The sequence below is a fragment of the Anomaloglossus baeobatrachus genome, chromosome 4, assembly GCF_048569485.1.
Source record: "Anomaloglossus baeobatrachus isolate aAnoBae1 chromosome 4, aAnoBae1.hap1, whole genome shotgun sequence".
NCBI lineage: Eukaryota > Metazoa > Chordata > Amphibia > Anura > Aromobatidae > Anomaloglossus > Anomaloglossus baeobatrachus.
Window position 1 is genome coordinate 18,028,073 of NC_134356.1, and position 14,801 is coordinate 18,042,873.

The following is a 14,801-nucleotide window of genomic DNA, read 5'->3' on the forward strand; positions in this document are numbered from 1 at the left end:
CCATGTTGTCTACATCCCATATTATACTTTTTACACCTTCCATGTTTTTCATAGTAATATTCAGTGTTACTCCAAACAGCCCACTATTAGTATAATATGAAGAGTCCATACAGCGCTGTATACAGCAATATAGTGTGACCATATCAATCACTCCCGGCCTGAGAAGATCACCCGATCACCGCGTGTTACCGACAACTAAGAGCGGAAACTCTCAGCCATTGTGCGGGAATTTCAAATTTAACAGCCAATCAGCAGTCAGTAAGGTTCTGGCTCCGCCCACAGACGCTTTGTTAACCCGTTACTGCCGGCGACGTTCTCAGCCGCCTCTGGAGCAGCAGACTGCAGTGAGTTATTTTCTAGAAAACCCCTATATTGTACTGTAATCTCCTTATACTGCATATACCGCCATAAACCTCTAAATGGTCATGTATACGGACATTGCCATATAACCCCATAGCCCTGTATAGTAAAGAATATTCCTAATCTGGTTCTGTAACCCGCAATATTGTGCTACACATCTATATAAAAAGTACTTTATACTCTAATTATAACCCTATATACCGCGCTATTGTGCTGTATACTTAGTTACTCCAGTATAAAGCTCAGATTAGACAATGTGGTGGCTCTTAGAAGAGCCTTTGTGGTGCGGAGCAGCGGTGGTGATCACTTGGCGCTGGTGTACTTGGTGACGGCCTTGGTGCCCTCGGACACGGCGTGCTTGGCCAGCTCTCCGGGCAGCAGCAGGCGCACGGCGGTCTGGATCTCCCGGGAGGTGATGGTGTGGCGCTTGTTGTAGTGCGCCAGGCGGGAGGCTTCCCCTGCGATGCGCTCGAAGATGTCACCGACGAAGCAGTTCATGATGCCCATGGCCTTGGAGGAGATGCCGGTGTCGGGGTGCACCTGCTTCAGCACCTTGTACACGTAGATGGCATAGCTCTCCTTCCGGCTCTTCCTCCGCTTCTTGCCGTCCTTCTTCTGAGTCTTGGTCACGGCTTTCTTGGAGCCCTTCTTGGGCGCTGGGGCGGACTTGGCGGGATCAGGCATGATGAGAGCAGAAAGATCTCTTCACTGGAGAGAGAATAATGATCCTGCTCCTCCCAGAGCGGCCGTATTTATAGCCCGGCCATGCAAATGAGCACTAATAACACATCGCTGTTCTATTGCGTAACAAAGGCATGTAACCAGTGAACGTCATGATTATCGCCCCCTACAGCCCATTGGTGGATCCACAAGTCTCATTTCCATGGATGTCTTCAGATTCAGTCAATGACAGGAGAGGAGGGCGGAGCAGCAGCTTATAAAAAACTCCGGAGCCGGCGCACTCATCACATTACACATTTATCGGCTGGTATCGGAACGCTTAGTACAACATGTCAGGACGCGGCTAACAAGGAGGGAAGACCCGAGCTAAGGCCAAGACCCGCTCATCCCGGGCAGGACTGCAGTTCCCGGTCGGTCGTGTGCACAGGCTTCTCCGCAAGGGCAACTACGCCGAGAGGGTGGGCGCCGGCGCTCCGGTCTATCTGGCCGCTGTGCTGGAGTATCTGACCGCTGAGATCCTGGAATTGGCCGGCAATGCCGCCCGGGACAACAAGAAGACCCGCATCATCCCCCGGCACCTGCAGCTGGCCGTGCGCAATGACGAGGAGCTGAACAGGCTGCTGGGTGGGGTGACCATCGCCCAGGGAGGCGTCCTGCCCAACATCCAGGCCGTGCTGCTGCCCAAGAAGACGGAGAGCAGCAAGAAGGGCAAGTGACGCCGCTGACCCCGCATCCTCCACAACACAAAGGCTCTTCTAAGAGCCACCACCCCGTCCTCACAGGAGCCGGCCCCGTCCTCACAGGAGCCGGCCCCGTCCTCACAGGAGCCGGCCCCGTCCTCACAGGAGCCGGCCCCGTCCTCACAGGAGCCGGCCCCGTCCTCACAGGAGCTGGCCCCGTCCTCACAGGAGCTGGCCCCGTCCTCACAGGAGCTGGCCCCGTCCTCACAGGAGCTGGCCCCGTCCTCACAGGAGCTGGCCCCGTCCTCACAGGAGCTGGCCCCGTCCTCACAGGAGCTGGCCCCGTCCTCACAGGAGCTGGCCCCGTCCTCACAGGAGCTGGCCCCGTCCTCACAGGAGCTGGCCCCGTCCTCACAGGAGCCGGCCCCGTCCTCACAGGAGCCGGCCCCGTCCTCACAGGAGCCGGCCCCGTCCTCACAGGAGCCGACCCCGTCCTCACAGGAGCCGACCCCGTCCTCACAGGAGCCGACCCCGTCCTCACAGGAGCTGACCCCGTCCTCACAGGAGCTGGCGCCGCTGATAATTTGTGTTTAGATAATTCTCGTGTTTATGGAGAAATATATCAACGGTGTATTAGAATGGTGGCACTGTGTAAGTGGTACTAATGGTTTATTATCTGATACGGATTCTCTGCTCCGGTCTCTTATATACACGATTCTCTCCCCCACCATTCATGTTCTGCAATGGGAGGCGCTGAGTAACAGCCGCTGTGGTGACCTCCGGGGAGTTGGGACCTGTGATAGCGCTGTACAGACCACACAGAGCACAGCCGCCTCTATGTAGAGCTGTACAGAGCACAGCCGCCTCTATATAGCGCTGTACAAACCACACAGAAGCAAAGCCGCCTCTATATAGAGCTGTACAGACCACACAGAAGCACGGCCGCCTCTATATAGCGCTGTACAGACCACACAGAGCACAGCCGCCTCTATGTAGAGCTGTACAGACCACACAGAGCACAGCCGCCTCTATATAGCGCTGTACAGACCACACAGAAGCACAGCCGCCTCTATATAGCGCTGTACAGACCACACAGAGCACAGCCGCCTCTATGTAGAGCTGTACAGAGCACAGCCGCCTCTATATAGCGCTGTACAAACCACACAGAAGCACAGCCGCCTCTATATAGCGCTGTACAGACCACACAGAAGCACGGCCGCCTCTATATAGAGCTGTACAGACCACACAGAAGCACGGCCGCCTCTATATAGCGCTGTACAGACCACACAGAAGCACGGCCGCCTCTATATAGCGCTGTACAGACCACACAGAGCACAGCCGCCTCTATATAGCGCTGTACAGACCACACAGGAGCACAGCCGCCTCTATATAGAGCTGTACAGACCACACAGAAGCACGGCCGCCTCTATATAGAGCTATACAGACCACACAGGAGCACAGCCGCCTCTATATAGAGCTATACAGACCACACAAAAGCACAGCCGCCTCTATATAGAGCTGTACAGAGCACACAGAAGCACAGCCGCCTCTATATAAAGCTGTACAAACCACACAGAGCACAGCCGACTCTATATAGCGCTGTACAAACCACACAGAAGCACAGCCGCCTCTATATAGCGCTGTACAGACCACACAGAAGCACGGCCGCCTCTATATAGAGCTGTACAGACCACACAGAGCACAGCCGCCTCTATATAGCGCTGTACAGACCACACAGAAGCACGGCCGCCTCTATATAGCGCTGTACAGACCACACAGAGCACAGCCGCCTCTATGTAGAGCTGTACAGACCACACAGAGCACAGCCGCCTCTATATAGCGCTGTACAGACCACACAGAAGCACAGCCGCCTCTATATAGAGCTGTACAGACCACACAGGAGCACAGCCGCCTCTATATAGCGCTGTACAGACCACACAGAGCACAGCCGCCTCTATGTAGAGCTGTACAGAGCACAGCCGCCTCTATATAGCGCTGTACAAACCACACAGAAGCACAGCCGCCTCTATATAGCGCTGTACAGACCACACAGAAGCACGGCCGCCTCTATATAGAGCTGTACAGACCACACAGAAGCACGGCCGCCTCTATATAGCGCTGTACAGACCACACAGAAGCACGGCCGCCTCTATATAGCGCTGTACAGACCACACAGAGCACAGCCGCCTCTATATAGCGCTGTACAGACCACACAGGAGCACAGCCGCCTCTATATAGAGCTGTACAGACCACACAGAAGCACGGCCGCCTCTATATAGAGCTATACAGACCACACAGGAGCACAGCCGCCTCTATATAGAGCTATACAGACCACACAAAAGCACAGCCGCCTCTATATAGAGCTGTACAGAGCACACAGAAGCACAGCCGCCTCTATATAAAGCTGTACAAACCACACAGAGCACAGCCGACTCTATATAGCGCTGTACAAACCACACAGAAGCACAGCCGCCTCTATATAGCGCTGTACAGACCACACAGAAGCACGGCCGCCTCTATATAGAGCTGTACAGACCACACAGAGCACAGCCGCCTCTATATAGCGCTGTACAGACCACACAGAAGCACAGCCGCCTCTATATAGAGCTGTACAGACCACACAGAAGCACGGCCGCCTCTATATAGAGCTGTACAGACCACACAGAAGCACGGCCGCCTCTATATAGCGCTGTACAGACCACACAGAAGCACGGCCGCCTCTATATAGCGCTGTACAGACCACACAGAGCACAGCCGCCTCTATATAGCGCTGTACAGACCACACAGGAGCACAGCCGCCTCTATATAGAGCTGTACAGACCACACAAAAGCACAGCCGCCTCTATATAGAGCTATACAGACCACACAGGAGCACAGCCGCCTCTATATAGAGCTATACAGACCACACAAAAGCACAGCCGCCTCTATATAGAGCTGTACAGAGCACACAGAAGCACAGCTGCCTCTATATAAAGCTGTACAAACCACACAGAGCACAGCCGACTCTATATAGCGCTGTACAGACCACACAGGAGCACGGCCGCCTCTATATAGCGCTGTACAGACCACACAGAGCACAGCCGCCTCTATATAGAGCTGTACAGACCACACAGAGCACAGCCGCCTCTATATAGCGCTGTACAGACCACACAGAAGCACGGCCGCCTCTATACAGCGCTGTACAGAGCACAGCCGCCTCTATATAGCGCTGTACAGACCACAGAGAAGCACAGCCGCCTCTATATAGACCTGTACAGACCACACAGAAGCACGGCCGCCTCTATATAGAGCTGTACAGGCCACACAGGAGCACAGCCGCCTCTATATAGAGCTGTACAGACCACACAGGAGCACAGCCGCCTCTATATAGAGCTGTACAGACCACACAGAGCACAGCCGCCTCTATATAGCGCTGTACAGACCACACAGGAGCACAGCCGCCTCTATATAGCGCTGTACAGACCACACAGGAGCACAGCCGCCTCTGTGAGCGCTGAGGTTTCTGTAAGCACTGAGCACATCAAATGTGAGCGGCGTCACTGCTGTATGGAATATACGGGATAATAATGGAGACGCTTGTGGATTCCTGAGATCCCATCAGCCGCGACAAGCCGCCTCCTGCGCTGCCCTGACCTCCTCTCTCCATACAGCAGCGGCGCCGCTCACACTTCATACACTCGGGGTTTGCAGACATCTTGGCTCTTCCAGAGGCGCTGGATTCTTCTGTGGATTCTGCGGGGATTGGACGTGTTCACATTTGCTGTATGCGGAGTCGCTACTCAGTTCTCTTTATGCTGCACAGACCCCATTATAAGCCTCCATATAGCGCTGAATATAAACCTACAGAAGAGACAGTCACTCAGCCCCAGACCCCCCCTGACACCGCGGGGCGCAGAGGACAGAGAGCGGGAAACTCAGCCATTGTGCGGGGATTTCAAATTCAGAGCTCAGCCAATCAGCGCACAGTACAATTCTGCCTCCGCCCACATAATGCTGTCCACAGACGCTCAGTGTTAACCCCTTAGTGCCCGTGATGAATCCAGTTGCTATTAGAACATAAATTTAAGGCTGGAGGATTTACACCACTATGGAGAGAGTATAAGCGGCTCTATATAAAGTGATATGTGGAAGGAGAACAGCACTATAAGGAGATATTCAATTTTTTATAGATAATAAACATAACAATATGACAGTTTGCAGCAGTATATGGAAGTATAGAGCACTATGGATGGTGTATAGGCACTGCACGGGTTATACTGTACTTTGTGGACGTATACACTACACCTTTTGTGTCTCCCCTATTTCCTCATAGACTGTAGCTTACGAGCAGGGCCTCACTCCTCCTGGTATCTTAATTTTGTTATTTTGTATTGTCTCATATTGTCTGTACATGCCCCCTCTTAATTGTAAAGCGCTGCGGAATATGTTGGCGCTATAAAAATAAAACTTATTATTATATTGAAGGATCCAATCTAATATATAAAGCTGTGTGTGTGTGTGTGTGTGTGTGTGTGTGTGTATGTGTGTGTCTGTGTGTCCTGGATTGGCATCTGCACCGTTGCAGCTACAGCAACAAACTTTTGCACACTCACACTTCTGGACCCCTAGAGCGTCATAGGCTATGTTTCGAGGGAAAATATTAATCCTGCGCTTTACAGTTATTCGCCAAAAAACCTGCCTCCATTAAAGCGAATGGAGATGGGAGCCACAGTGCAGCCAGAACTTCAGAAGAATGCGCAGCCACGCTGGAATGTTGGCGTGTCACAATGCAGCCGTGGAAAGAGACAGACACAGACATAGGGCAAGAGACAGACACAGACAGACTGACAGGGAAAGAGACAGACAGAGAAAGAGAGACAGGTTAAGAGTAGAGTTGAGCGCGGTTCGTGGTTCTCCAGTTCGCGGCTCGAGTGATTTTGGGGCATGTTCTAGATCGAACTAGAACTCGAGCTTTTTGCAAAAGCTCGGTAGTTCTAGAAACGTTCGAGAACGGTTCTAGCAGCCAAAAAACAGCTAAATCATAGCTTGGTTTCTGCTGTAATAGTGTAAGTCACTCTGTGAATCAAACTATTATCACATTTCAGTGTATAGTGTGCGTGAACAGCGCCTTCAGATCACTGCTGTTTCTATAATGGCGATCGCCATTTTTTTTTTTTTTTTTTCTTGTCTTCCTTCCCTAAGCGCGCGCGTCTTGTGGGGCGGGCCAGCATGTCAGCCAATCCCAGACACACACACAGCTAAGTGGACTTTGAGCCAGAGAAGCAACGGCATGTGTGATAGGATCTGCATGTCACATGTCCCTGCATTATAAAACCGGACATTTTCTTCACGGACGCCATTATCTGCCTTCTGCGTCTTTGGTGTCAGACATCACTGTCGCAGCTCCGTCTTCCTGAGTCCTATAGCCGATACAGCTGTATGCGCTGCATACACAGCGTTAGACAGCTTAGGGAGAGCACTTTATAGCAGTCCTTTTAAGGGCTCCAACCGGCAGGGTCAGAGAGCCATAGGTGACAGGTCCTGCAAACAGCAACAGCGTCTGTGTAGCCCAGGTCAGGGATTTCCTACCTGCATTTCACCATTAGGAGGGAATAGAAAGGCAGGCTTCCATTCCTCTACCCAGAGCACCACAATCCTGCCACTGTACCCTCTTGTCCTCTGCACACTCCAACTGATAACTAAGCCATTATACTAGCAAACACTCAGTGTACCTAGTGGCATCCTATACGTGGCTATTGGACTTTGCTATAGTCCCACTAGTGCAAAGACATTTGCAGAGCGCGTCTGCCTGCATTGCACACTCCAACTCATTAAAACCAAGCCATTATACTAGCAAACACTCAGTGTACCTAGTGGCATCCTATACGTGGCTATTGGACTTTGCTATAGTCCCACTAGTGCAAAGACATTTGCATAGCGCGTCTGCCTGCATTGCACACTCAAACTCATTTTAACTAAGCCATTATACTAGCAAACACTCAGTGTACCTAGTGGCATCCTATACGTGGCTATTGGACTTTGCTATAGTCCCACTAGTGCAAAGATATTAGCAGAGCACATCTGCCTGCATTGCACACTCCAACTTTTTTAAACTAAGCAATTTTACTAGCAAACACTCAGTGTACCTAGTGGCATCCTAAACGTGGCTATTGGACTTTGCTATAGTCCCACTAGTGCAAAGACATTTGCAGAGCACGTCTGCCTGCATTGCACACTACAACTCATTGTTACTAAGCCATTATACTAGCAAACACTCAGTGTACCTAGTTGTATCCTAAACGTGGCTATTGTACTTTTGTCTATTCACAGTATTGGAACGATATTTGCAGCACGTCTGCCTGCATTGCACACTCAAACTTTTTTAAACTCAGCCATTTATAGTAGCAAACACTCAGTGTACCTAGTTGTATCCTAAACGTGGCTATTGTACTTTTGTCTATTCACAGTATTGGAACGATATTTGCAGCACGTCTGCCTGCATTGCACACTCTAACTTTTTTAAACTCAGCCATTATACTAGCAAACACTCAGTGTACCTAGTTGTATCCTAAACGTGGCTATTGTACTTTTGTCAATTCACAGTATTGGAACGTTATTTGCAGCACGTCTGCCTGCATTGCACACTCAAACTTTTTTAAACTCAGCCATTTATAGTAGCAAACACTCAGTGTACCTAGTTGTATCCTAAACGTGGCTATTGTACTTTTGTCAATTCACAGTATTGGAACGTTATTTGCAGCACGTCTGCCTGCATTGCACACTCAAACTTTTTTAAACTCAGCCATTTATAGTAGCAAACACTCAGTGTACCTAGTTGTATCCTAAACGTGGCTATTGTACTTTTGTCTATTCACAGTATTGGAACGTTATTTGCAGCACGTCTGCCTGCATTGCACACTCTAACTTTTTTAAACTCAGCCATTATACTAGCAAACACTCAGTGTACCTAGTTGTATCCTAAACGTGGCTATTTTACTTTTGTCTATTCACAGTATTGGAACGATATTTGCAGCACGTCTGCCTGCATTGCACACTCTAACTTTTTTAAACTCAGCCATTATACTAGCAAACACTCACTGTACCTAGTTGTATCCTAAACGTGGCTATTGTACTTTTGTCAATTCACAGTATTGGAACGTTATTTGCAGCACGTCTGCCTGCATTGCACACTCAAACTTTTTTAAACTCAGCCATTATACTAGCAAACACTCACTGTACCTAGTTGTATCCTAAACGTGGCTATTGTACTTTTGTCAATTCACAGTATTGGAACGTTATTTGCAGCACGTCTGCCTGCATTGCACACTCAAACTTTTTTAAACTCAGCCATTATACTAGCAAACACTCACTGTACCTAGTTGTATCCTAAACGTGGCTATTGTACTTTTGTCAATTCACAGTATTGGAACGTTATTTGCAGCACGTCTGCCTGCATTGCACACTCTAACTTTTTTAAACTCAGCCATTATACTAGCAAACACTCAGTGTACCTAGTTGTATCCTAAACGTGGCTATTTTACTTTTGTCTATTCACAGTATTGGAACGATATTTGCAGCACGTCTGCCTGCATTGCACACTCTAACTTTTTTAAACTCAGCCATTATACTAGCAAACACTCACTGTACCTAGTTGTATCCTAAACGTGGCTATTGTACTTTTGTCAATTCACAGTATTGGAACGTTATTTGCAGCACGTCTGCCTGCATTGCACACTCAAACTTTTTTAAACTCAGCCATTTATAGTAGCAAACACTCAGTGTACCTAGTTGTATCCTAAACGTGGCTATTGTACTTTTGTCAATTCACAGTATTGGAACGTTATTTGCAGCACGTCTGCCTGCATTGCACACTCAAACTTTTTTAAACTCAGCCATTTATAGTAGCAAACACTCAGTGTACCTAGTTGTATCCTAAACGTGGCTATTGTACTTTTGTCTATTCACAGTATTGGAACGTTATTTGCAGCACGTCTGCCTGCATTGCACACTCTAACTTTTTTAAACTCAGCCATTATACTAGCAAACACTCACTGTACCTAGTTGTATCCTAAAAGTGGCTATTGTACTTTTGTCAATTCACAGTATTGGAACGTTATTTGCAGCACGTCTGCCTGCATTGCACACTCAAACTTTTTTAAACTCAGCCATTATACTAGCAAACACTCAGTGTACCTAGTTGTATCCTAAACGTGGCTATTGTACTTTTGTCAATTCACAGTATTGGAACGTTATTTGCAGCACGTCTGCCTGCATTGCACACTCAAACTTTTTTAAACTCAGCCATTATACTAGCAAACACTCACTGTACCTAGTTGTATCCTAAACGTGGCTATTGTACTTTTGTCAATTCACAGTATTGGAACGTTATTTGCAGCACGTCTGCCTGCATTGCACACTCAAACTTTTTTAAACTCAGCCATTATACTAGCAAACACTCACTGTACCTAGTTGTATCCTAAACGTGGCTATTGTACTTTTGTCAATTCACAGTATTGGAACGTTATTTGCAGCACGTCTGCCTGCATTGCACACTCAAACTTTTTTAAACTCAGCCATTTATAGTAGCAAACACTCAGTGTACCTAGTTGTATCCTAAACGTGGCTATTGTACTTTTGTCTATTCACAGTATTGGAACGTTATTTGCAGCACGTCTGCCTGCATTGCACACTCTAACTTTTTTAAACTCAGCCATTTATAGTAGCAAACACTCAGTGTACCTAGTTGTATCCTAAACGTGGCTATTGTACTTTTGTCAATTCACAGTATTGGAACGTTATTTGCAGCACGTCTGCCTGCATTGCACACTCAAACTTTTTTAAACTCAGCCATTTATAGTAGCAAACACTCAGTGTACCTAGTTGTATCCTAAACGTGGCTATTGTACTTTTGTCTATTCACAGTATTGGAACGATATTTGCAGCACGTCTGCCTGCATTGCACACTCTAACTTTTTTAAACTCAGCCATTATACTAGCAAACACTCAGTGTACCTAGTGGCATCCTATACGTGGCTATTGGACTTTGCTATAGTCCCACTAGTGCAAAGACATTAGCAGAGCACATCTGCCTGCATTGCACACTACAACTCATTCTAACCAAGCCATTATACTAGCAAACACTCAGTGTACCTAGTGGCATCCTATACGTGGCTATTGGACTTTGCTATAGTCCCACTAGTGCAAAGACATTTGCAGAGCGCGTCTGCCTGCATTGCACACTCCAACTCATTAAAACCAAGCCATTATACTAGCAAACACTCAGTGTACCTAGTGGCATCCTATACGTGGCTATTGGACTTTGCTATAGTCCCACTAGTGCAAAGACATTTGCAGAGCGCGTCTGCCTGCATTGCACACTCAAACTCATTTTAACTAAGCCATTATACTAGCAAACACTCAGTGTACCTAGTGGCATCCTATACGTGGCTATTGGACTTTGCTATAGTCCCACTAGTGCAAAGATATTAGCAGAGCACATCTGCCTGCATTGCACACTCCAACTTTTTTAAACTAAGCAATTTTACTAGCAAACACTCAGTGTACCTAGTGGCATCCTAAACGTGGCTATTGGACTTTGCTATAGTCCCACTAGTGCAAAGACATTTGCAGAGCACGTCTGCCTGCATTGCACACTACAACTCATTGTTACTAAGCCATTATACTAGCAAACACTCAGTGTACCTAGTTGTATCCTAAACGTGGCTATTGTACTTTTGTCTATTCACAGTATTGGAACGATATTTGCAGCACGTCTGCCTGCATTGCACACTCTAACTTTTTTAAACTCAGCCATTTATAGTAGCAAACACTCAGTGTACCTAGTTGTATCCTAAACGTGGCTATTGTACTTTTGTCTATTCACAGTATTGGAACGATATTTGCAGCACGTCTGCCTGCATTGCACACTCTAACTTTTTTAAACTCAGCCATTATACTAGCAAACACTCAGTGTACCTAGTTGTATCCTAAACGTGGCTATTGTACTTTTGTCAATTCACAGTATTGGAACGTTATTTGCAGCACGTCTGCCTGCATTGCACACTCAAACTTTTTTAAACTCAGCCATTTATAGTAGCAAACACTCAGTGTACCTAGTTGTATCCTAAACGTGGCTATTGTACTTTTGTCAATTCACAGTATTGGAACGTTATTTGCAGCACGTCTGCCTGCATTGCACACTCAAACTTTTTTAAACTCAGCCATTTATAGTAGCAAACACTCAGTGTACCTAGTTGTATCCTAAACGTGGCTATTGTACTTTTGTCTATTCACAGTATTGGAACGTTATTTGCAGCACGTCTGCCTGCATTGCACACTCTAACTTTTTTAAACTCAGCCATTATACTAGCAAACACTCAGTGTACCTAGTTGTATCCTAAACGTGGCTATTTTACTTTTGTCTATTCACAGTATTGGAACGATATTTGCAGCACGTCTGCCTGCATTGCACACTCTAACTTTTTTAAACTCAGCCATTATACTAGCAAACACTCACTGTACCTAGTTGTATCCTAAACGTGGCTATTGTACTTTTGTCAATTCACAGTATTGGAACGTTATTTGCAGCACGTCTGCCTGCATTGCACACTCAAACTTTTTTAAACTCAGCCATTATACTAGCAAACACTCACTGTACCTAGTTGTATCCTAAACGTGGCTATTGTACTTTTGTCAATTCACAGTATTGGAACGTTATTTGCAGCACGTCTGCCTGCATTGCACACTCAAACTTTTTTAAACTCAGCCATTATACTAGCAAACACTCACTGTACCTAGTTGTATCCTAAACGTGGCTATTGTACTTTTGTCAATTCACAGTATTGGAACGTTATTTGCAGCACGTCTGCCTGCATTGCACACTCTAACTTTTTTAAACTCAGCCATTATACTAGCAAACACTCACTGTACCTAGTTGTATCCTAAACGTGGCTATTGTACTTTTGTCAATTCACAGTATTGGAACGTTATTTGCAGCACGTCTGCCTGCATTGCACACTCAAACTTTTTTAAACTCAGCCATTTATAGTAGCAAACACTCAGTGTACCTAGTTGTATCCTAAACGTGGCTATTGTACTTTTGTCTATTCACAGTATTGGAACGTTATTTGCAGCACGTCTGCCTGCATTGCACACTCTAACTTTTTTAAACTCAGCCATTATACTAGCAAACACTCAGTGTACCTAGTTGTATCCTAAACGTGGCTATTTTACTTTTGTCTATTCACAGTATTGGAACGATATTTGCAGCACGTCTGCCTGCATTGCACACTCTAACTTTTTTAAACTCAGCCATTATACTAGCAAACACTCACTGTACCTAGTTGTATCCTAAACGTGGCTATTGTACTTTTGTCAATTCACAGTATTGGAACGTTATTTGCAGCACGTCTGCCTGCATTGCACACTCAAACTTTTTTAAACTCAGCCATTTATAGTAGCAAACACTCAGTGTACCTAGTTGTATCCTAAACGTGGCTATTGTACTTTTGTCAATTCACAGTATTGGAACGATATTTGCAGCACGTCTGCCTGCATTGCACACTCAAACTTTTTTAAACTCAGCCATTTATAGTAGCAAACACTCAGTGTACCTAGTTGTATCCTAAACGTGGCTATTGTACTTTTGTCTATTCACAGTATTGGAACGTTATTTGCAGCACGTCTGCCTGCATTGCACACTCTAACTTTTTTAAACTCAGCCATTATACTAGCAAACACTCACTGTACCTAGTTGTATCCTAAACGTGGCTATTGTACTTTTGTCAATTCACAGTATTGGAACGATATTTGCAGGACATCTGCCTGCATTGCACACTCAAACTTTTTTAAACTCAGCCATTATACTAGCAAACACTCACTGTACCTAGTTGTATCCTAAACGTGGCTATTGTACTTTTGTCTATTCACACTACTGCAAATCTATGTGCAGCACCTCTGCATGACAACCTCGTGCTCTGTTTTTAATAAGCTATAATGATAGCACAAAATACTGCCATTTTGTGGCATCATAGAACTGGCTGTTGTATTCCATTAGTGCCCCACTGGTGACAAGCTATTTCTAGCACCTCTACATCACACCCTCATGCACATTTAGCTACGCTAATGTTCTAGCAAACTCATGGAATTCATTGCTGCATTTCATAATTCGGAGGGATAGAAAGTCAGGCTTCCTTTAGCTTTTCCTTCTGTTCATAGACAGCATCTCCAAGACAAATTTCCCCTCCACGTCTAAGTGTGGAGAGGCAGCTAGTGCGCATGCGTGTGCCGATGTACCCCAGCTGCAGCATAATTACAGTGTTTCGCCTAGTGAGTATGCTCAGCCTGACTGTGCCATTCCTGACGCTAAGTCTTCATTTCGGGATACAGCGCATGCTCCCACACTAAGTGTGAAAAGCCTCTTTGCACAGGTGCTTGCATTCTGTGCCGGGTCTAAGTCCTGTTTTGTGCCTAGACACCATGCTAAAGCTGATAGTCTTTTTTCAGAGACTGTATTTCATGCTACTGAGCATGCTCAGGCACTTCCTGCATCAGAGACTAGGTCCGGTAATGAACTCTTTGGCCCTGGCCCTGATGTGGGGGTCCCATATAGACCACAGGGCATCAGGTGTCCTCCCAAATGGCTTGCAGAGGCCCACACCTATGACTTGTCACCGCATTATTGATGGTCAGACGATGACTGGTGAGGTGTTTGGGTCATGGCAGCCATGAGGTCATCATTGAAGTTGCGTTTCCAAATAGGACGCTAGTTATGCCACTCATGACGTGTCACTCTGCTTTTGTCTCCAGGAGGTGCATTGTGGTTCACCCTGGTTTGGGGCGGACCCAGGTTATAAAAGGGGCTGGAGCCAACAAGGAGGTGCGCAGTCTTCTATTATGCTCCGAAAGAGCACACCTCCATGTGTTGAACCCATTGCGGCTTTAGGCCAGAGGTAGGCAGGGATAGGGTGGTGGATGCAGGCCACCACCACAGTTGGTAACGCAGAACGGTTAAGACCAGCTCCTGTCCTAACAGTCCTGCTTGTGCAGCCCAGTGGCATTAACAGGCCTGCTGCTGCTGATGCGCCTGCTGTCCACAGGTGT

At 46.9% G+C, this 14,801-nt stretch overlaps 1 protein-coding gene across 1 annotated transcript; it reads right to left on the reverse strand.

The window, feature by feature from the left end:
- Nucleotides 1-651: 651 nt before the first annotated feature.
- LOC142301023 (histone H2B 1.1) lies at nt 652-1,067 on the reverse strand. The gene has a single exon (XM_075342045.1). It carries the CDS (start codon nt 1,042-1,044, stop codon nt 664-666), a length of 381 nt encoding a protein of 126 aa, XP_075198160.1. The 5' UTR covers nt 1,045-1,067; the 3' UTR covers nt 652-663.
- Between the last annotated feature and the right edge of the window lie 13,734 nt (nt 1,068-14,801).

What these genes read in the sequence shown, in the direction of transcription:
- LOC142301023 (XM_075342045.1), bottom strand. Translation starts at nt 1,044, where the DNA reads ATGCCTGATCCCGCCAAGTCCGCCCCAGCGCCCAAGAAGGGCTCCAAG.